Consider the following 23,265-nt stretch of genomic DNA (forward strand, 5'->3'; position numbering starts at 1 on the left):
CGCATCGATTCCGTAGACCAGCTTGACCAGATGTCGAATCAATGACGTCGGACCAATGGCGCAACACTGGTCCGTTTGCCCCCTATACAGCAAGTTTTGTTGATTCGATTGCCGGCGCATGACTTTTGGCTGTGTATGTTCAGCCTTCAACGTATGACGACTGATATCCAGCCTCATATTCGTCAAGCCATATAAATAAGTGAGTCTCGTCCGTCGGGCTTCAATCATGACTTGGACTACATCGCCAACGAGATTCATTTAACAGCTCAAACAGCCACAACACCATGTTCGCCCACTTGATCGACCAGATATCACAGGTGTACCCACCGAGGCCGTCTTTCACCGAAGCCACACTACCAGACCTCCACGGAAAGGTGTGTATCTGTGCCTGTAATCTTCTTTCCAAGTCCCACTCTCATGCTTACCATCACAGGTGTACCTGATCACCGGCGCCAACACTGGCGTTGGCAAGGAACTCGCTAAAATCCTCTATGGCAAAAATGCCTCGGTATACATTGCTGCCCGCTCAGAGCAAAAGGCCCTAGCTGCCATTGACGAAATCGAAACATCCGCGCCGCAGTCCAGTGGCAAACTGGAATTCCTGCACCTCGACCTCGCAGATTTGACCACCATTCCAGCTTCGGCCCGCAAGTTCCTTGATAGGGAGTCCAAGCTACACGTTCTTTTCAACAATGCTGGCGTTATGAATCCTGGCAAAGGATCAACCACAAAGCAAGGCTACGAGCTTCAATTGGGAGTGAACAACATCGGCACCTTTTTCTTCACCAAACTTCTATCACCTACGCTCGTTGAGACAGCCAAGTCAGAGAAACCCGGAACTGTACGCGTGGTATGGGTTGCCTCATCCGCCGCCGAGTCGCCGGCTGTCCCCAAGGGAGGCGTTGACATGAAGACGATTGACGAGCGGCCAGAGAAGGGCGATTTTGTAAGCTATTGCCTCAGTAAAGCCGGTAATTACCTGCATGCCGTTGAAATGGCCAAGCGTTTCAAGGATAAAGGCGTCGTCAGTGTCGCCTTGAACCCAGGGAATCTCGATTCAGAGTTGTGGAGGACCCAGACGGCGTTTACCTCCAAGATCCTCAGGACATTTGTGTTGCATCCGCCCAAATATGGCGCTTATACGGAATTGTTCGCTGGACTATCGCCGGCTGTTACAATTGACCGTAGTGGTGATTGGGGTAAGTGTACTTCACTACACATCTTTCTGAACAGGGTACAGAAGCTGACAGTCATAGTTGGGCCATGGGGGCGATTCTTAAGTATACGTAGCGACCTAAAAAAGGCCTCGGAAGAAGAAAGTCAGGATGGCTTGGGAACATCCAAGGCTTTTTGGGAATGGACTGAGGAGCAAATACGACAATTTGAGTAAGCGGAAATGATGGCAACTTTACAATTCTTTGCATAGAGTAACACAGCAAGACTCCACTACTGTATATACTACTAAATTCCATAAGGGGAGTAATGCGGATGAGATGTAATAAAGCAAACTTATTTTATCATGTAAACATTTTATGTGCTTTCTGTTTTGCCTTGCAGCACCTGGTATACAGTATGCAGATCGGCCCAGCGATGCGAGGTGGGTTATAAGTCAAATCTGCTCCTCGCCGGTCTGCCTTGCTGTAATTTCTCAATTTAGAAGATTGTGAGCTCTAATGATGGCTCTTTTACTCTTATTTTTAATGTTTGTAATCAGCACTGTAATGCAACGGCGACATAGTCAGTCACGGCTACAGACCTGGGGAAATGGATTTACACCAAGAAACAGCACATTGCTCCGGCTCAAAGAGCGAGATATCGTCAGCATCAGGCTCGACCGTGGACAGCCTGGGCTGAGTGGTCCGTGGTTTGGCATTGTATCCTGTGTGAGCAACCCTTCATCGGGACGTACTTGGTATCTTTGCTTCACTGATCAACGGTTCAATCTAGAAGTCAAGGCACTGATGCGGACCTAGAATCACTGATGAAGCTTGCCAGGATGTTCTGGGCCCCGGAACACGGCTAACTAGGGCTGAGAATCGCTGATAGAGCCTGTCGGGTCTCTTTCAATGGCCCGTGTCAGGCACTTCGGTATTGTTGATGTCGCCAGGCTTCGCGAATTTTGTTCACCAATGCTTAAACAAGCCCCGAAGTAGGGAGTGCGTGGCATATAACAAGCTTCGATTTTTATTTCCATGTAGAAATGATACCCAGGTAGTATTCACAAAAGATTTGGTGATGGTAGCTTGGTACCGAAACACCTGGCCGGATTTGATCGGCTGCGGGGCTTTATTGGGAATTTGTCTGTATATTCCATTTCAATGCTCCAGGAAAATCGGGTAATAGATTTGGTATATATGAGAATGAACGCCATGCCAATGTGTAAGCTGTGCGTGTGAGAGTTTGGGGGGAGGTGCGTTTATTTCGGCCGTTAGTGTCATGTGATGATACCCTGGGGGGACTGAGGCCACGAATGCTATCTTGACGATATTGCGAGCTGTCGTTCCTCATTCTTGTCTCCAAATCAGTCTTCCCTGCATTTACGGCTCCAATATATGGAGTCCACTCTTATGGGATGGAAGAAACACGTTGCTGCTCACTGCCCTCTGCGTGACAAAGATGTTTGTTGTTGGAATGCGAGAGATCTCTTGTTTTCGTTATTTGTGCACATTCATGACCTCTTTCATTGCTTGTCTAGCTTCTACTACCTGCGTCACTCTTTCTGCGAAGTACTAACCCCATACAAACTCAGTTTCAAGTTGCATAAGTGGATGAGGTAAGAGAAATTGATTGCGGATATAGCACTTTTATTTCGTATATATACAGTATCCATACTCGGCCGTCCCCCATCTTTTTCGACGAACTTGTTAGTTCCATTACCCATAGGCAATGAAACATCCTCAAGGGCTGATTGAGGTTATCATATGCTGTTGTCAACATTGCCCACATAGACGACGTCTCATCAGTCGTCAGCATGTTTAATTTGGATAGAGTATAATACACGGTTGCACTTGGAGGTTGATTGGCTGTCTAAATTGGGATTGGAAGAGAATGAAGGGGGCTATCTTTATTTCATTGAATCCCTCTTTATCGCACACGCCTCTCCGCCCATCACAAAACATTATTTTTCTGCTTTTCGCCGTGATATCCATGTTGGTGTTTCGATGTTTTGCCGAAACAATCCTACTGCTGAATTACGGCTGACCCAACCACAGCTTTGTCAAATGGGTAAGTGGACAACTGAACATTACTGGACTTTTGATCCGCACGTCAGTAATCATTGAGATTTTTTTGTCAGCACCCTGACTTAGCTACTCAACACCTCCAGCAAGTGCAGCTCAAGTGTCGTAACAAGCCACTAATGAAGTACCATTTGTCTGGTAACCACACAATCGCTACTATCGCTGCTTTATTCTAGTATTTGCTTCTTACGCTTCTAACTACTCATTACGCGCATCACAGTAAGTCACTGATACGCAGCTGTGTATGCTGTGCTCTGCAGTATAGAATGTGGTGTGCTGAATGGCTAAATAAGGGGAAGTGGGATTTGCAGGTAATACTTCGTATCTCCTCCTGATTGTCTGTCTGAGGAATGATTAGAACTGTGCTATAGTTATCATTTTTTTCACCCAAGAGCGACAAGGTATTTGTTTAACACATGCATACATGTATTTTACCCCGCCATGCCGTGGGGAACTGAGCACTATGGTGCTCCTTATACCATTAAAAGACCTATTGGAGAATCGGCAAAGGAGGCATTGTCATAGAGAGGCGAATAGAAAGGAGATCTATACACTTAATTAAGATAGACACTTTTCTAACGTTAGTCCAATCGTTCTGCCACCCCTAAATCGTTTGGTAACACACAGCCTCACTCGTTTTATCTACCGCTACGCACGGTACCACAACTCTTTGGGCACATCAAGCAGGAGCCCAAGGAAAAAGGCTGGGCTTCCAACTACGTGGCTATGCTGTACTACTTCAGCTGCATGTACCCAACATCCTGGTATGTTGTAGTCGTGTAGGATAAGGGGGCGACTGCCCTGTTATTTCCCCTCCTCTTTCAAGTGATGCCTAGATGAATGTACTCATACTTACTTGTCTTTCAATTATATCCCCTTTTCACGCAACGGCAAACTTCTTCTTGAATCGCTACCTTTTCTGTTCTATTGATTAATAGCTGAAGTATCTTTTGACAATCATGTCGAGTGTTAACGATTACACTGTTGGTTGGATATGTGCTATTAGCACAGAACTAGTTGCTGCCAGAGCATTTCTCGACGAAGAGCATGATCCTTCCGGCGCCGTTTCTCCTCACGACAATAATGTCTATACGTTAGGGAAGATGGGGAAGCACAATGTTGTCATTGCTGCCTTGCCAGACGGGGAATATGGTATCAGCGCAGCGGCATCCGTCGCTAGAGATATGCTACATAGCTTCCCTAATGTCAGGTTTGGTTTGATGGTAGGCATTGGAGGTGGCGTTCCAAGCAATCACGACATCCGCCTGGGAGATATCGTTGTTAGCGCCACACGCAATGGACAAGGAGGAATATTCCAATATGATTTTGGAAAAACAATTCAGGCCCAAGAGTTTCAAAATATAATGTTCCTGGACCAACCTCCGACCCTTTTACGGAGCGCTGTCGGTGATCTCAAGGCTCGCTACGAGAGCGATGGTCATCAGTTTCAAGAGGTTATAAACAATATCTTCAACAAGAAACCGAGGCTCCGAAAAAAATACCAACGGCCTAACCCGAATACCGACCGATTGTACATCAGCAGTGCAGTTCACCCTTTCACGAATGATGAAATGTGTGCAACAGCCTGTGGCGATTCAATGTTAGTGCCACGAGAACCACGGGAAGAGTATGAAGATGATCCGGCAATTCACTACGGTCTCATTGCATCAGGGAATCAGCTAATGAAGGATGCTCTCATTCGAGATGAACTTGCCTTGAAGAAGGACGTCCTTTGTTTTGAGATGGAGGCAGCAGGGCTGATGAATCACTTCCCTTGTCTCGTAATTCGTGGGATATGTGACTACTCAGACTCACACAAGAATAAATATTGGCAGGGCTACGCAGCAATGACCGCAGCTGCTTATGCAAAGGATGTTCTTAAATGCGTCCCCCCTAATAAGATCGAGGCTGAGCAACGGATTGGAGATGCACTTTCCGGTTAGTAACTTTGATTATTAAAATGATTTTTGGAAGGAAATTAATACTTTTATCTACAAAAGGAGTGAAAGAAAGTGTCGATCATCTTATCCGTACGCAGCATGATGGGCGCAATCTGGCCATTCTGAACTGGCTCGCTTCAGGTGAATACGGTGCACAACAGAGCGATTGTCTCAGGCAACGAGAACAAGGAACCGGAGAATGGCTTCTCAATTCAGACCAATTCCAGACCTGGATCAAAGGCGAGAATCAGATGCTGTTCTGTCCAGGCATACCGGGGGCGGGCAAGACTATTCTGACGTCAATTGTTATTGATCATCTTCATTCGCATTTTCAAGAAGATCCAAAATCAGGCATTGCATATTTCTTTTTCAATTATAAGCGCCAGGACCAGCAAAAAAATGAAGACTTACTGGCGAGTTTGTTGAGGCAGCTTACCGCACGTCAACCTTCTATGCCCAAAGTAGTGCAAGACCTTTATGATCGACATAATGGACAAAGGACACGACCATCTACCGACGAACTCATGCAGGCTCTTCAGTCTGTAGTGATAACATATTCAAGAGTTTTCATCATGATCGACGCACTTGATGAGTGTAGATCAGTTGATCACACTCATTCGAGCGTTTTATCCGGTATCTTTACACTTCGGTCAAAAACCAAGGCAAATTTCTTCTTAACCTCTCGACTTAACGCGAACATCACAGAAAATTTTGAGGGCATTCCTGAACTAAAGATATATGCAAACAATGACGATGTTCAAAGATACCTAAGGGGTAATATGCGCCATCTTCCAAGATTTGTGCGCGACGATCCCGGCCTGCAGGAAAAAATAATTACTAGTATTCTTAAAGCCGTCCAGGGAATGTAAGTAGAACACGTCAGATTTACAGATTAATCACACTAACCCAGACAGGTTCCTTTTGGCCCGGTTCCATCTCGACTCCTTGAAAGGGAAAACAAAGCCCAAGGAAATTACGAATGCCTTGCAAAAACTAGCCACAGGCTCCGATGCATACGAGCAAGTCTACAACGAAACTATGCTCCGTATTATCAGCCAATACAAAGAGCAAGCACAGCTTGCAAAGTCGGTCCTCTCTTGGGTCACCTTTGCAAAGAGACCACTCACCGTTGTTGAGCTTCGGCATGCGCTTGGTGTGGAACACGGAGAGTCCACCTTTGACGAACAAAATATGCCGGATATTGAGCTTATGGTGTCTGTATGTGCTGGCTTAGTTACTATCGATAATGATAGTAACATTATCCGGTTAGTCCACTATACTGCCCAGGAGTATTTCCAACAGGCACACGATACATGGCTTCAAGAACCCCAAGCCGAAATCACAACAACCTGTATTACGTACTTATCATACAAGGTGTTTGAACCCGAAACAGGCGATAAGTATGATGATTTTGTGGCATGCAATAATGCTCATCCGCTCTACGATTATGCCTCGAAGTATTGGGGCTACCATGCGCGTGAAGACTCTGTGTTAAGAGCCGACGTAATGGCGTTTTTAGAGGATATGGCCAAGATAGGGTCACACTGCAAGATATTAGAGAGTATGGGAGGGCCAATTGAATTTTCAAACAGAAAATTGGCGCATCACACGACAGGACTACATTTAGCAAGTTGGTTTGGACTCATCGCAGCTGTTGATCTAATTCTAAGCAACGGTGATATCGAGGCTCCGAACGAAGCTGGAGAGACACCACTACATGTCGCAGCTCAGAAGGGCCATGAGCCCATCGTCCAAATGCTACTGGACATGGACGCTAATATCGATGCTAAAAACAAAGGTAGAAGAACACCGCTACATTGTGCAGCTTGTCATGGACAGGAGGCAGTAGTTCAGATGCTTCTTGATAGGGGCGCTGATATTGAGGCTGTTTCAACACATGGCTATACCCCGCTACATCATGCGGCCCTGTATGGATATGAGGAAATAGCTCGGCTGCTTCTTGACAGAGGCGCTGATATCGAGGCTGTTTCGACAGATGGCTATACCTCACTACATTTTGTAGCCCAGCATGGACATGAGGAAATAGCTCAGCTGCTTCTTGACAGAGGCGCTGATATCGAGGCTGTTTCAACACATGGCCGTACCCCGCTATACTATGCAGCTGAGCATGGACGTGAAGCAGTAGTTCAGATGCTTCTTAATAGAGGTGCTAATACTGAGGCCGTCAAAGGATTTTATGGCTTGGAACCTTTATTAATAGCTGCCTCGAGTGGCTATGAAGCTATTGTCCAGCTACTTCTTGACAAGGGCGCGAATGTTGAGGTTGTTACAAGAGTAGGCTACACGCCGCTAATTGCTGCAGCTTCTGGTGGCTTTGAAGCTATTATCCAACAGCTTCTTGACAGAGGCGCTAATATTGAGGTTACTGAAACGATATCTGGGATGACGCCATTACTTCATGCAGCTAGGACTGGATGTCAGGCAGGAGTCCAGATGCTTCTCAACAAAGGCGCTAATATTGAGGCGACTGGAACAACGTCTGGCATGACACCATTACTTTTTGCAGCTCAATTTGGACGAGAAGCTGTTGCTCAGCTGCTCCTTGACAGAGGCGCTAATATTGAGGCGACTGAAACAACGTCTGGCATGACACCGTTACTTGTTGCAGCTAAGTTTGGACGAGAAGCTGTTGCTCAGCTGCTCCTTGACAGAGGCGCTAATATTGAGGTGACTGAAACAACATCTGGCATGACGCCGTTACTTTTTGCAGCTAAGCGTAGGCTTGAAGCACTTGCCCAGCAGCTTCTTGATAGAGGCGTTAATATCGAGGCGACTGAAACGAAGTCTGGCAGGACACCGTTACTTCTTGCCGCTAAGTGCAAATGTAAATATCATGCCCAGAAGCTTCGCGACAGAGATGCTGTTCTGAAGTCGTATGGACCAAATCTTGGCAGAAGCATATTACGTTCTGCAGAAAAAGTATAAATGTGAACCTATCATCCAGTTGCTCCTTGACAGAGGGGCTAATATTAAGGCGACTACAAAGTCCGGTATGACACCGTTACTTGTCGCAACTGAGTCTGAATGCGAAGTTATTGTCCAGCTGCTTCTTGACAGAGGCGCATTGCCTAACAATGTGCGATATGAAGGTCTACATGTACATGATAGTATGGAACAGGTTTAGGAGGAGGTACATCAGTCAAGATAATATCCGCACCAAATGCGGGAGATGTATGAATCGATGTTTAAATGCTAGAAAATAAAAGGTCTCATGTTTTATCACACCCAAACCATAGCCGTACCATCTAAGACCGTAACGCTATCTGCCGACGCCTTATCTATCAGCCAGACACGACCATGAAGTTCCAATCCACACGTAGGTACACGTCGTCCAGTTGTTGCTGAATAAGTGCGTCAGCATCGAAGCTGCTGATGACTCGGGCCCGGGACGGACATCATTCCTTTAGCTGTTTGTTGCCGTTTATACCACCAAAGTAAGAGCTAGTAACTTCCCCTTTTGTTTCTTTTCTATTCCCCATCGAGCTGTAAGCCTTACTCGACGAGTATTATAGGTAGCCAATGAAGGACCTAGCGGTAGACTGTATTCCGGGAGACTATTAGGCGGACCGTATTCGGGTCATATCTTTGTCATATGGCCGGATTAGACAGAAGTTGAGTCATTTGCCTCTTGATTCCACATTACCTCACGCATCTTTCATAATACGCAACACGCCGGCGCTACGGTGCGGCCCCAATGGACGTCCGGAGGCCGGGCTTTTGTGCCTCGGGATCACATAATCGAGCAATCCGGACATCACCACAAGTCCCAGCTTCTACAAAAGTTGGCACGTCTGCATTTTCGACAATACTATTTTTGAGATTATTCTCGACAGATTTCTAAGCTTATTGTAATTGTTTTAAGCCCCAGATTAGGTTCGATGTCGCAATGCGAGTCGGCTGTCGCCATTATCCTGGTTGCTTCCCTCCGAGGTGAAGCATGCGCGATTACTGAGCCTCTGTCGATACCACGCTCAACCAAACACAAGCTACAGTTTTGGTGAAAAATTATCGGCGAATTTACCCAAGAGATTCACTTTGTTGAGGTGCATGAGCCCAGTAGCTGGAATCCATTGCCCTGGTAGCTTTGGGATATTACGCAGGTGGCTGCCATCCATTTGCCCGAGGTACATGTATAATGTCCGTATCGCTACGGAGTTCTACAGGTGGAATAATGAGAATGGTGGATACCGCCCTGGGTGTTCAAAGCGATTGCTTCATGCCTCCATGCAATATTGATAATGTCAGTACCTGTTAACTACCATGTGCTGACCGTAATAACCCTATCTGGTAGCAAGCACTTTCCCTTGTAGATACACACAGACATACGCCTTGACGGGCTCAATCCTTATATGTCCTGTTGCATTTCTTTGGCCTCTACAGATCAATGTGAATCATTGTCGGAGGGTAGCATTGCAGTAGCCCAATCAGTCATCGAAACCAAAAAAAAAAAAAAAAAAAAAAAAAAGGTGTGTGTGTGTGCTCAAAGATCGGGACAGTCATTTGCCGTGAAGCCTCTCACGTAGCTCCGTCCACCGATCTCAAGCCCCTCCACGTGGGAAATCTTATATTTCCACGGACATCTTCTGGTTCGTCTTCTGTTCAGCTGCCGTATGCAAAACAGTAATCAGTAAATCCTGCTTGGGCATCCCTGGCCTTGGCCGTGTCTGTTTAGGGCCAGTAGCGTGCGAGCTTCCCCTGCAAGATTACATAGCTTGTGCCCGTAAATGATTGTCTGTTTAAAGGAAAGTATAAAGTTTTTTTGGTCTTCTCTCCCTTCGATAGGCTGGGCCCTGGATTCCGTGTGGGCATTGCGGGCATTGTTACTCCATTTGGTAACTACATGGTCTCCTTATCGTCGAAAGCGAATGCGAAGGAACAATTTCATGTGGCATATGCCAATAAAAGGCGTCATTCTCAGCAGCTCTCTAGAATTTGCAGTAGTAATCGGAACTGTAGAATAGTAATCATGCCCTCGAAAGCGGCATGGCGTTGTTGATTCAGACCATCCCATTGGATGAATTCCAGATTTACTCAATACCTCGGCAGTTTTTAACTATGTTCAGTAATCACAAAATACCCACTTTTTATCGGACCCGGCCCGTCCACCGGGGATCTGAGGCGCTCCCGGATTACCAACCAGGGTATTGCCTCGAACGAGTAGGAGGGATCCGTGTGCGAGGTACCTAATGATGAAGGGAAGAGAAAAACTGAAGTTGGGCTGGGCAAGCATGGCTGCTTTTAAAGACCGCGTGCCCCTTCTCCCGAGGTAAGTCTTTTGGTTGGTGTGGACATCAGGTTCTTCGCTATTAGAGCCATCTTCCTCCAGCCAATACTCCCGACAAACAATAACGAAGAACAATAGGGAACTAGGAAAGGGGAAAAGAAACCGAGGAAGATAAGAGAAGGGATTGGGATTATACAAATACGATCCAGCAGTCGATTCATTTAAACAGTCAAGAACAAACACGATCCTCCCCAAGACTGCTGGAAGCTCGTCGACCTTTGCGCCCTCGATTCACTGGATATTTCAGCCTAAACAAGTCACAGTTTCATACAAGGAGAAGACGCTAATATGGCGTCCTCCACCACGTTGAACGCCCCGGTTGCGTTCGATGATCAGGCCGACGACAAGACTCTGTCAATAAAGCCAGACGACCAGTATGGAAACAGCGACATCAACAGCAACAGCGATGAAGAAAAGGGACAGGTTGCGCCAATGCAGGACGAGCTCGACTGGGAAAATGCTCCTGAGAACCCGTACAACTGGCCGAGATGGAAAAAGGCACTGACTATCTTTGCATTAGCTACGATGGGTCTCACGATGTAAGTCACACCATGCTCGCCATTTCCAGATCTGCAACTGCGTTTTGGGTTGGAGATTGTAAAAAGATAGAAACCATCTTAAGTGGCAATATTAACATGACATTTGCACAGTTCCATTGCGACATCCATCTCCTCCTCATCTGTCAACCTTCTGATGGAAGAGTTTGGAGTCAGTCGAACCGTCGCCTTATTGCCTCTCACCATGTATGTTATTGCTCTCGGCATTGGCCCTGTCATCGGCGGTCCCCTCTCCGAGACCATCGGACGGTATCCCGTCATCATGGGCGGCTTGCTCATTGGAGCTCTCTGGACTCTTGGAGCTGGCTTGGTTCACAACTTTGGCGCTCTGTGCTTCTTTCGCTTCCTCTCTGGCTTTTTCTGGGCTCCTATCCTGGCCAATGCTCCTGGATCTCTCTCGGAGACGTTTATGCCAAAGTCGCGAGGCCCAATCAGTGCCATTTTCATTCTGACCCCCTTCTTGGGTCCCGGTCTTGGGTGAGTCTTTGTCCCCGCCAATTCAGCCAGTTATAAATCTAACATAGTTCCCATTCCACAGTCCCGTCATCGGCTCTTTTGTTTCCGTCGACAAGGGTTGGCGATGGACTGAGTGGACAATGCTCTTCTTCGCTGCTCTCAGTCTTGCTCTGGGATGCACAATCGGAGAGACTTTTCACCCTATCCTCAAGCGTCGTCTAGCTAAGAAGAAGGGCATCGAGCTCCCTCCGCTCCCTCCCATGAACGAGCGCATCAAGACATTTGCTGTCGTTGCAGCCATTCGACCGATCAAAATGCTCTTCAGCGAGCCCATCGTAACATTCATCTGTCTCTACGTCGCCATCAACTTCGGTACCCTTTTCAGCTTCTTTGGTGGTGTCCCTTACACATTTGGCACTGTATACCACTTCACAACTGATCAATCCGGTCTGGTCTTTATTTCCATCGTTATCGGTTGTTTCCTCGGTCTTGCCACCATCATGGCCTGCGAAATCTTGCTCTACCGAAAGCAGATCCCCAACTTTCCGCCTCACAGGGTGCCTCCGGAGTACAGACTGTATCCCGCCATGTTCGGTTGCTTTGGCCTTCCCATTGGTCTCTTCTGGTTTGCCTGGACTGCTCGCAAGGATATTTCATGGGCGAGCCCGGCAGCAGCCATCATTCCTTTTGCGTGGGGAAACCTTTGCGTCTTTGTTAGCACCATGCAATACACTACCGATACCTTTACTGGAAATGTCGTCGCGAGCGCCTCCAGTGCCAACAGTTTGGCACGATACGGTTTTGCGGGAGTATTCCCCCTGTTTACGATTCAAAGTGAGTTGATGCCCTCTGGAAACTCTCCGCTGGGACATGTAAACTAATCTCTTATTCAGTGTACACCAACCTCGGCATTGACTGGGCCAGTAGTCTGCTTGGATTCATTGCTCTGGCATTGATCCCAATTCCTTGGGTCCTTTTCAAATTCGGTCCTCGAATCAGGGCCAAGAGCAGGTTCGAGACGCACAAGTACGAGTAAAGGGGAAACTAGCGATGGAAGCAGGAGAGGTCAACTGTTCAATGGCAGACACACTCTCTTTTCTTTTTCTTTCTTCATTCTGGGAAATGGATATGCAGATGCAAGCAGAGAGCGATATCCCACTAGACTTCGTCTTTTTATAAACTGCATGATTAGATGGGGCGCATTAACGATATTTAGAACGTCATAGTACAATAATAGACCAGCGATTGTTTTTTCAACAAGCAAGCCATGTACGACGATTAAGCTGTAATAAATAACTCTCCTCAATATATACACATAGAGCACATTATATTCTTCGATCCATTTCTATATATAATTAGTCCACATCAATCACCTGCTCTGGCAGCGGCTGGAAGTTCTCATCCAGGTAAAACCACTTGTTGTATTTTTCAGGTCGTGGGGCAGCAGGCTTAATGTCGGACTTCTTGGGCAGATCAAACTGCTTGGTCGTGTCCTTGCTAGAAACGTAGCTCTTGCAGATAGTTGGCTGCGAAGTCTGCGAAATGACAATCTTGCCGGGTTTCTCTTTGCCGCTGACGAGGTCCTTCCAGAAGCCGTGGCTTTCACCAACAATCTCGCTCGCGGTCTTGGCGTCTTGGAACTTGTTTCCATAGATGACGTTAAGCTGGCCGCTACGGAGGACCTTGTAGTACTAGACTCTTATTAGTATTCATGACCGTTGCACATGGGTTGGGTGGAAACTAACAGTGAACCAGTCGTAAAAGGTTTGCGGAAGGCCGGGTCGGTACTTTTCCAGATCGTCGAGGTCTGGTTCTTGTTAGCTTTGGCATTCAATAGTATATAGGCATGTGTGTCTTACTGTTGACTAATTGCGATAGAGGATCATTAACGTTGATGCCAATGACCTTCCAATCCGTTGTCTCGTCCTGTGAGAGTCGGGTTAGAAACGCAACACAACCGTGAAAAGGGAAGTGAGAATTCGCACATCAATCATGGGGATTGCACCCAAAATCTTAACCGTTCTAACCTGGCCAACGTATCCGGGGCTGTTAAAAGGTGGTTAACCAGCCGATTCTTCAGTCGTAGTTTCACAATACTGACTCAATGGCACTGATATCAACAACGTCCATAGGATCATTGTCACCAACATATCCAGTAAAGTTGTGCTTGATGTTGGAGTTTTCCCATGTCTGAGGAAGCGATCCGTAGAGAAATGGGTAAGACTTGTGTGGCCAAACGCTGGCCACATATCGAGGCAAGTCATCCTTGTCGTCGTGGAAGATGGGGTCTAGTGGCGTTGACAAGATCAGTAACGGCAAGGATAACTCAGCAGAGACGACATACTCATAGGCTTGTCGCGCTTAGTCTCAATCTTGGCATCTGTCCATCGTGGGATTTCGATGTAGATGTTGACAATGTTGCTCTGCTTCTCGTCGGGATAGAGAGGAATGTCGTGCCAGAAGGAGATTACATTGCCATCCTGCTCGAGCCAAACGCGCCAATCCTGTTTACCATCAGCTAATATCCCCCACAATTACCTATGGATATACCATGCAGTTTCAATGACTTACCACTGTGTTGCGTGCTCCAACTTCTCTCAGAGTGAGAGACTTGACGTCGAACTCCTTCGTAACAGCCTTGTCGCCGGCTTTTGCGGCAACAGTGGCTGCAGAGTAGACAGGCGCAATGGCCAGGTTCAGCAGACACAGAGGCAGAAGAGAGCGCATGGCGACCGACTCTTTAACGAAAGGGATGGTTGGATTGCAAGCTATTCCTTTGCTCCGTGCAACTCAGTGCAACTGGGGGTCTCATTATTTATATGTCGCGTCAATCGCCAAGAAACCTTTGTGGAACCACATCCAATACCGATGATACTGTAGTATAGACAACAATAACAAACTCCATGTCGAAATCAGCGTAGTATTATCGCGCAATGCAGCCATGTGTGAACAAAAAACACGGGATGGCCTCAACACATTGCAACGGGCTGATCTCCCGACCGCCTTCTCAGCTGGCATCCCGGTTCCTGCAGATGAAAAACATACTGATAAATAACTCGCGATGGGCATACTCAGCCATTCATGCCCATCCCTGATCCCACGTGGAGCATCTTGGACACATGTGAAGCATGACGAGAGCAGAGCCTAGTTTCCTGAAGGAGAGAAAGCTCACGCGCGAGCTGCCCGCAAAGATGAGCTTTATTTTAAGCATACGCACTGGGATCACTTTAATTTGAGAGCTAATTGGACGGGATTCGGGAACTTCGGTGGCCGAATTGGGCAATTTGCACATCTTTCGCTGGGGCCAAGATGCCAAGACGTGAAGAGATATTTAGCCGCAACTAGCTTTCGACCGTTTCAGTGACCGAGTAAGCAGAAGAATGCTATCCAACAGCGAATATACATTCAAGGAGAGCATATCGTCTTCCAATGATGAATCCAGATCAACCGTTCTTTGACCGATCGATCGTATTTTTAAAGTTGATCTTGTCTTGCTCCAGATCTTACTAACCAAGGGTCGTATTAAGCCAAGTGATTAACCGGATTCCTTACCAGATTCCTCCGACGGTTCCATCGCCGAAGATTGAATGCGAGACGGGTTTGAACAACGTCAAACTGACTCTGCTGACCATAACTAATATCGACATCACAAAACATCAATAAAATGATTGTCGTAATCGCTGCTGAGGATGCCGCCGACGCCGACAATGTTGAGGACAGGATTCAAGGCCCATATACTATTTATCTTCTTTAGATCGCCTTGCCATGGAGTGTCAATTACATCCACAAAATGGTCTGACGCATTGTTCTTCAAGGCTTTAATACAAAATCGACCCCGTAACCATCGGCACTCAAAATTAAATCCGAGGAAGGCGCCGGGAAATAGCTCTAAAAGATGAGATGCAACGCAGTGATCATAATGGTGAATCAATCATCTCTAAATATGTATTAGACGTAGAATGCTTCTGCAGCATCTGGTATAAGAAATTAAGAAGAGGTATATCAAGTCCAACCGGCGCATACTAAGTCTGAGTGGTTTCACATTGAAGATGGAGCCCAGCAACCAAGAGACTCCCCCTTGGTTTAATTTGATGTCAAGATCATGGCTTTAAACAAAGGCTGCATTATCTGGCCGCATTAAAATAAATCCTAGTTCGCTTTCAATCACAAGAATAAAGTATGCCCGGATTTTAGGCACCTTTTGCTTCTTGTTCTATTGCAATGCACTTATGCACTGCTAAATCCATCAATGCTGGATTTAAAGTAGTAAAGAGACTCGCAAGTATCACTATAGTGTGCCGATGAAGCCTCTAACTCAACTCATCCCGATGGTTGGGGTTACGATCCGTCATGTCTAGCGCCAACGCGGCAAAAGATTTGGTCAATCGCAATTGTGGCAACTATTGTGAAGAAACTAATTATTAATAAAGGATTGGTCTGTTACGAAGGACCAGATCGTAACAATTGGTGAAGGGATCAGTCGATCGTTGGGAGGGTGACTGAAGAAGTTGAAGTGGAGGATGCGGCATGCGGCATGCGATAAACTACGAGCATAAGGACATCCCTTTCATAGCTTACGTAGTAACTTGGGATCTCGTTTTCATCTTTTATAGCTGTTTATTCCACATGTTTCGTTTCATTAGTCAGTAGCTGTCTTCTTTCTATCCAACCAAGCTGCATCATCTTCCGGACATAAGTGTTACAGTCTCTTAACATTTCACTAGCCACTAATGTCTTTGAGACACAATGCAGCCCTGCACAATACCGATCCAGCAGCCGCTCGTAAGATAAAAAAAAAAGTTATCTTAATGCCACCAAAAAAATCCAAAGATGCTAAAAAAGAATGCCCACTATCAGAGTCGAACTGATCACCTTGTCATGTCAAGTATTTACTAGTGACACGCTATACCGCTTAGCCAAGCGGGCAAAGAGCTTTTGATGGCGGACTTGCCATTCTACGATACACAATAACAGTTGGGAATTCTTGCTGGTAAACTCGTCGATTAGGAGATCGCCAAACTCGCGAGAAACCAATTGCTCTAGCAGGTGTGCAGTGCAAATTGATCGTAGTTTTTAAATTGCAGCATGAATTTAGTGAAGAAGATAAGCATACCATGGAGACACAGAAGGAGTAGTGCAGTTTTTTTCAATCAGCTGGTCAAGTATTGAAATCATGTGAGACTACAGTCCTTTCACCTCTAAGCTCAACCACTCGAAGCCAGGACAATTCATAGATAGCTTCCCGTTGCCTGTCATGTACGCTGAAAATTCAATGTGATGGCTTGGTATGATACGATTAAAACGCTTCGCACATTCATCAGAAATCTCGCTTTCCGTTTGTCATTCCATAGAGTATTGCTGCTTGTAGATTATAAACACAAATGATACAGGTACGTTGACCATATGATTACGAGGATAGGAATGTAATGGGAGCTGTCTTAGGACTTCTTCTATGAAAGATTATCGAAAAGGCCAGTGTTGGAGAAGGCGTCATGTATCCTATCTCATCTACTCACTATTGATCATGTTGATTCCATAGTCGCAGGGGTTCGGTAAGACGGCAGGACGAGGATAACTCGGCAGCGTTGACCCATTATTATACCAATCCGAGAAAGGCTATTACCTCAAATTTTCAATAATATCTTAACATCCCTTATCATCCTCGAGTTCTTGCATGGCTAAGCGAAGACATGGACGAAAGCCCAACATACCCTCCACCCTCTCCCACATACGACGATCACTTCAGCTCAAGAAACTATCTTCACAAGCTAAGCCAGCCAACCATGTCAACCACGAAAAGCAAAGGATTCCCCATCGGCTCTCGCACGATAATATAACGGAGAGAGATCACCACATATCCGACCCTCCCCCAGCCTTTTCCCCCAGGCTCTCTCCACATCACTCTTTCCCTTCCGCAAGTTTCTCGCTCGTACTTACGAGCTGTACACAAAAACAGCTCTAGGCAGCCGCAAAAATATTGGGGTAAGCAGCCACAACGGCCCGCTGCAAAAGACTTCCCTGCATGTGTGTCTCGTAGTCAGCTTTCCTAGATGAGCGGTGGTTGGTGCAATACGGACTTCCGTATGGCGAGTATGCCAAGCGTGGGGAAGAAGGAGGGGAAAGTGGAGGGGAAATGTTGGAGAAGGCCGTTAACTCGGTGTGTCTACTACGCGAGGCTATGTTATAGGAACTGTGGGTAAAGGACGGGCTTTTAATAGTTCATGGCTTGCAAGGAACTCGTGTTTGACTAGAGTTCGGGGCAATGCTGCGAGTTGGAGATGAGTTAGGACTCTAGTTCTGCCTCCGCAGCTGAGAGTAAGACGAATAGTCTAGAATGCTTGCTTACCAGATTATTTTCAGTAACAATACGAAACACAAAAAGTTAAACTTTGCAGTCGGCGAAATACCATCTGTTCTTTGTTAAACATGCGTGCAGCAATACGCGGAAAAGAAAGAAATCCACAACTGCGTCCCCTCCATCCATTACCAGAGGTCTCGCCTTTCCCCAGGTCAATAACCTACTGCTGATTCCATTAACCGCTCGGGCAACTTCCGTCGCTCGGACATACATCCACCTTGGGCTGGAATAAGTAAGTACCAACGAAATGCCGGTATGGGGTAACTGTGGCTGAATATCTAGCGCGGCGGTTTCGAACTGTGGTGACAGGGGTATTCTAGAAGGAGATAGTCGGATTTGTTACATAATTCAGGCTGGTGATTGGGTGGCCAACTGCTGTTTCTTCTGTTAATCGGGCAGACAAGAGTCATGTACTAATATGGAGATGTTGCAATTATAGGGATAGCATGTGCTTAAAACAATTTGTTCATTGTATGTACTGTTCGTAACATTCGTAGCTAGATAGACTATACCCTTGTCTATGCGGAGAAAAGCGAAATCGGCGTCAAGCCCTCTATGCCTTCTCCTCAATCTGGGTGACATTTCCAAACTCTTCCTCGGCAGCCCGCTGCTTCTCGTCGACAGCCATGTCCTTCTCCTCGGCATCCTTGTTGCCGTGCAGACCAATCCTGTACCATGGAAGGTCGAAGAGGCGATCCATGCTCTCAAGCGAACGGCCACCAGTTTCGGGCACAGAGAACCACACCCAAACGCCGCCCAAAAGAGTGACTGCAGCAAAGCACCAGAAAGTACCCTTTGGTGAAATTCCTCCCTGCGAAGTGCTGAGCAGCATGACGGGCACAGCACGCGAGTTGCCGTATTGGTTTGCAAAGTGAAGAGTCATAGCCCATGATGTAGCCAAGGCACGAACACGTAGAGGGTACAGCTCAGCAGTGAGCAGGTACTGCATGGAATTCCAGCCAAGGGCCCAACCAGCGCCAGAAATATAGATCATGGCAATTGCGCCTCGACTAGCGCCCTTCAAATTCTCGGGCAGAACAAAGTTCTTCTCAGTGCCAAGCTGGGGCACGGCAGTAAGGAAGCCGGCAACGTAGATCATGGAGATGGCTTGGAGAGTAATACCGGTCAAAAGAGCGCGCTTGCGACCGATGACATCGACGAGGAAGAGAGCGCAGATCATGGCCGACACAAACTTGATGACGCCGAAAACGGCAGTGACCAGAAGAGACTCATTGGTTCCAGTGATGCCCAGGATTTTGAAAAGATCTGGCGCATACAGGGTGATGGAGCCTGCACCAGACCACTGAGAAAGCAGCTGGACCATGGACGACAGATACACACGATACAGGTTGCTCTTGTCAAGGACAAGTTCCTTGACCTTTCCAAGCCAACCAACACCCCGGCTAGCCTCCAGCTCGTGATCGAGGGCAGCCTGGATCATGCCGATTTCGCGGATGACGTACTCACTGTCGGGAGACTGTTGGCGCAGTCGTGCCATGTTGTGGACTGCCTGGTCAACCTTGCCCTGCTTGACGAGGAAGCGTGGCGATTCGCTCTGGAAGAAGGTCAAGAAAAAGATGATGCCACTCATCATAATGTGCAGACTTGTCGGGATAAGCCATTGGTTAGAGCTCCCAGCGCTAATGTGAAGCTGGCATCCATAGTTTGCGAAATACGCAAGCAAGATGCCGAGATAGACGGCACCGGTGAAGAAGCAGGTGCAGAGACCACGGATTGATGCAGGCGCAATTTCGGCGATGTAGATGGGACTATCCGAGTCGAACAACGCATCGTGTTAGTTGTACACGTATAGATCAGTGGGGGGTTCTGTGCCAAGGTTCAACTAACCCAACGACTGGTGTCTGTCCCACACCAAGACCGGCGATGAATCTGCCGGCATAGATGGCCCCCAAATTGCCGCGAGCGCCTCCGATCATAAAAATCATAATACCAATAGCCCAGGTGACACACAAGACCCTCGTGGCGTTGATGCGTCCGATGCGGTCACAAATTAGGAAGGCACTGCAAGGGAGAAAAAAAAAAAGGTCATTCAGCATCAGATCGTCGCAGCGGGTGTGGAGTAGTTGGGCTTGACAAGAGAGGCGGTGACTTAGACTTACATCAAAGCACCAGCGACGGAGCCAATCTGCACCATGGCTGAGACATTGGCCTTGATGTTGGCCTGGTCTACTGCATCGTACGACGCATAATGGATGGAATCTTTGAAGTCGGCTGAATTGAAAGCGCCCGAGATCAAACCCTCGTCAACGCCTCGCGCAGCACCAAGCAGTCCAAAGGAGAAGACTGCAAACCAAAGGCGCCAATTCAGCGCACCCTCTGGTTCACCCAAGTCTTTCAACTTGAAGATGTTGACCGGCTTCTTTGCGCCAACACCCATCGTGGCGGCCTTAACGGGAGTAACCAGCACCGCAACAAAGACGAAGGGATGGAAATCTGGTACTAGCTGGCTGCAAGGGCGAAAGACAAGATGTGAGACGTGCACAGGATGGTGAGTCGAGTGCTGATCTGTAGAGGTCTCACCTTGGGGGAGGTCCGTCGCTTTATATCCCCAGCATCCACACTCTTCTAGTGATCCTTCGAGTCAGAAAAAATAATCCAACTGACACACAAGTAACCACTTTCTCCAGCTGGCAGTGTCCACATCTGCAATCTATCGGAGTACCCCGGATGGTTGTGTAGCCGTGGAAGATCCAGCCCCCATCTCGACACCACTCTGGCGTCTGGAACCGAGTTACATCCACGTCGTGGCCAGAGCCTGACCGATGGAACCACGCGCCATGCCAACAAACCAGGCAAAAACTTGCCGTGCCCCGCATATCGCTCTTCTCAGACTGTCGATAGTATTTGCTCATGCTTGCCATTAGCAGGACCCCCAGTTCTCCGCAACATCTCCACGAGTTTGCTGCCAACGACAAATGAGGGCGTAAGAATGAAGCGCCTCAGACGAAACCCGGTCATGCCAAATGTCGTAGATCCGCTCTTGACTAGCCAACAGCCTACCGGCCCGCCAAGAAGTCTAATACTCTAATTAATCTGGGGTGTGGTGAGGGGAAGCAGGGCCGAAGACCGGGACGGCTTGGAGACTGTGGGGGGATCGGACAACCTCCGTCATGGCTTCGGTGAGAACCAAGTTTCCAATTCTCCAACTTCACTTCCGTGTTTTCTTCTAGCTGATGACCTTGATCCTGGCTGGGGAAGGGAACGCACGTTATAGCCATGCTTGCGTCCGGGGTGGTGTGCTGGAGAGTCGTCGGTGCAGATCTCGCGTTACATGCAGCTGACCGATCACTTTCCATGCTGCAAAGAGCTGGGAATTGCCAATAACATACGCCAAATCGTCATTGTGGCAAATGAGGCTGAGCGCAGTACGGCGCTGCTCTTTGTCTATCGAAGAAAGACCGTAGAATATCGATAAGAGAAAATGCCATGGTCATTTGCATCATGAGAGCTTCTCCAAATTGTTGCCCTTGATCTTACTTCTCGTCAGCTGGCCGCTCGAGAAGTTCCACAAATTAAGGGTTTGCCGATGCCTCAGCCAACCCAAGTTCTTGCGCCCCTGGTCTAGCTTCTAGGTCTGAGGACTGCCACGGGCCCTCTCCGAGAGGGGGTTACTATTGAAACCATGTAATTGGGGTATTATTCTCTAGCATGCGAGTCATTCTCGTTCCGAGTCACCGGCGAACTCGTGGCAGCCGTTAGGCAGGACAATGAATCGGTTTATCCGACCAAGTCCGGAGCGACTACCCATATCAAGCAACAGCGAATGGCAATCATCTCGCCAAATGCTGCTGTTCATATCCAATACCGGCCCCAAAGAGCGTATTCCTCCTTTGTGCCTCGGAATTTAAAATTTACTTCCGTTACGTCTTGAAAGCCCTCTTTTTCCTTTGGCTCTTTGAACCTCGATGCAAATCCATTGAAGGCCAGTTTGGGCAAGATCTCTCTCTTCTCTGGATTGAGTGTGGCGTTGTTCGCCCGAACTGCATCGTTATGCTCACAGACCACTATCGGTGTTGAAAACCAGACACACCGGATCGGAACGCCTGCTTTTTTGGCCACTTCTATCCACAAAGCGCGCGTATCGGGATCGGGGTTGGTGTTGTCTGTGCTCACATGTTAGCGTATGTGCAAACTTCACCCAGGCGAGGCAAGACAAGATCCTAGTGTACGCCTAGATGTAGAAGCAGAAAGGAGAAGGGCACGTACCAACAGCTACAGATTTGCCCTCTTTGAGTAGGTCTCGGGCAGCTTGGATGCATTTGTCGCGGGACTTTAGTGTATCTTGGTTCACCCGTTCATACGCGAGGGGCTTTAGAAATTTGAAATAAAATGTACTTTTCCCAGCTCCTGGAGGGCCGCAGAACAAGACAACATCCTGGTCATTTTTCCTCTCAAAGAGGTCGGGGTCTTTGGTGGCAATAGATGATCCATCTTCGTCTGACAATGCAAAATTTACTAGGTCAAACTCTCGAATAAAGTCCCTGGGCTTCTCTCCCAGAAAGAATTCCTCGGGCGTCAAATAGTCGATGCCGACGTTGTGTGCAAAATTCCTGTCGGAGCAGCTGAAATCCTTTGCTACAGCTGCTGCTGCACCACCGTCTCCTTTGCCAAGAACCGCGGTTCGACCGCCTGCATCGCCGATGAAGAAGCTTCCTTTTAGATCCACCTCTTCCTCGGGGATTTCAAGGTCCTCGCATAGTTCCTTCCACATACCTATCCTGGGTTTTCGATAGATATCTTTTGCTGTGGCGGCATAGACAGATGTCGGGAGGTCGAGACTTGTGAGCACAGCATTGCACTTTTGTTTAAATTCCGCGACACGCTTCTGGGCACTGGCTTTTGGTCCTTTGAAATTTGCATCGAAATGCAGCGTTAATCCAGCTTGGTTGGAGAGAATCACGACATGGTAGTTTTCCTTTTCATACAGCTCTCGTAGCCGACCAGGAACTTGGCTGTCCCACCACTTCCAATCTGCTGCGTTGGAGGCATGCTTCTTCCCCGACGATGTAGTAATGAGGGTCGAGTCGAGGTCAAATGCGGCAATCTTCCGTCGCTTCTGGTGAGCTGTCTCGTCTTTCTTCTCGGGCTGGTATCGGCCAACCAAGAGTGTTGCGGGAACGTCATCGGAGGGACCTCGCTCTGACCAGACCGTTCGATCTTTTGGCTTCTGGGAGGCTGGCGTGAAAAAGCTTGCAACCGCTGATTCTGATAGGCGCATTAGCCACTAAATATCGGCTAGAGACGCAAGAATAACACAGATCTTACTTGTAGTTGTGCTCTTCACGGCTTTCTTGAGGGGAGGAGGGGAAACCGGAGCGCCAGGATCTTTTCGCTTCCTCGGAGGACTTTTCGTGGCCATTTTGCGACTGCACAAGACACCAGAAAGGCG

At 47.6% G+C, this 23,265-nt stretch overlaps 6 protein-coding genes across 6 annotated transcripts; 3 read left to right on the forward strand and 3 right to left on the reverse strand.

Moving 5' to 3' along the window:
* Nucleotides 1-284: 284 nt before the first annotated feature.
* TRIVIDRAFT_47152 (uncharacterized protein) lies at nucleotides 285-1,390 on the forward strand (the record flags this gene model as incomplete). The annotated part of the gene is made up of 3 exons (XM_014097239.1): nucleotides 285-374; nucleotides 434-1,199; nucleotides 1,257-1,390. The coding sequence occupies 3 exons, from the start codon at nucleotides 285-287 to the stop codon at nucleotides 1,388-1,390; spliced, it is 990 nt and encodes a 329-aa protein (XP_013952714.1).
* A 2,808-nt stretch (nucleotides 1,391-4,198) lies between these two features.
* TRIVIDRAFT_225823 (uncharacterized protein) lies at nucleotides 4,199-8,125 on the forward strand (the record flags this gene model as incomplete). The annotated part of the gene is made up of 3 exons (XM_014097240.1): nucleotides 4,199-5,177; nucleotides 5,240-6,044; nucleotides 6,094-8,125. The coding sequence occupies 3 exons, from the start codon at nucleotides 4,199-4,201 to the stop codon at nucleotides 8,123-8,125; spliced, it is 3,816 nt and encodes a 1,271-aa protein (XP_013952715.1).
* A 2,791-nt stretch (nucleotides 8,126-10,916) lies between these two features.
* TRIVIDRAFT_158376 (uncharacterized protein) lies at nucleotides 10,917-12,533 on the forward strand (the record flags this gene model as incomplete). The annotated part of the gene is made up of 4 exons (XM_014097241.1): nucleotides 10,917-11,023; nucleotides 11,135-11,518; nucleotides 11,580-12,331; nucleotides 12,391-12,533. The coding sequence occupies 4 exons, from the start codon at nucleotides 10,917-10,919 to the stop codon at nucleotides 12,531-12,533; spliced, it is 1,386 nt and encodes a 461-aa protein (XP_013952716.1).
* A 319-nt stretch (nucleotides 12,534-12,852) lies between these two features.
* On the reverse strand, nucleotides 12,853-14,224 carry TRIVIDRAFT_47197 (uncharacterized protein; the record flags this gene model as incomplete). The annotated part of the gene is made up of 7 exons (XM_014097242.1): nucleotides 12,853-13,188; nucleotides 13,243-13,304; nucleotides 13,357-13,423; nucleotides 13,483-13,543; nucleotides 13,599-13,785; nucleotides 13,842-14,001; nucleotides 14,069-14,224. The coding sequence occupies 7 exons, from the start codon at nucleotides 14,222-14,224 to the stop codon at nucleotides 12,853-12,855; spliced, it is 1,029 nt and encodes a 342-aa protein (XP_013952717.1).
* A 4,068-nt stretch (nucleotides 14,225-18,292) lies between these two features.
* Nucleotides 18,293-20,350, reverse strand: TRIVIDRAFT_89841 (uncharacterized protein; the record flags this gene model as incomplete). The annotated part of the gene is made up of 3 exons (XM_014097243.1): nucleotides 18,293-19,624; nucleotides 19,704-19,877; nucleotides 19,976-20,350. 3 exons carry the CDS (start codon nucleotides 20,251-20,253, stop codon nucleotides 18,409-18,411), a joined length of 1,668 nt encoding a protein of 555 aa, XP_013952718.1.
* A 1,095-nt stretch (nucleotides 20,351-21,445) lies between these two features.
* Nucleotides 21,446-23,235, reverse strand: TRIVIDRAFT_77188 (uncharacterized protein; the record flags this gene model as incomplete). Its single annotated transcript, XM_014097244.1, has 3 exons — nucleotides 21,446-21,979; nucleotides 22,083-23,075; nucleotides 23,142-23,235. The coding sequence occupies 3 exons, from the start codon at nucleotides 23,233-23,235 to the stop codon at nucleotides 21,669-21,671; spliced, it is 1,398 nt and encodes a 465-aa protein (XP_013952719.1).
* Between the last annotated feature and the right edge of the window lie 30 nt (nucleotides 23,236-23,265).

Source organism: Trichoderma virens (genome assembly GCF_000170995.1).
Source record: "Trichoderma virens Gv29-8 chromosome Unknown TRIVIscaffold_86, whole genome shotgun sequence".
Classification (NCBI taxonomy): domain Eukaryota; kingdom Fungi; phylum Ascomycota; class Sordariomycetes; order Hypocreales; family Hypocreaceae; genus Trichoderma; species Trichoderma virens.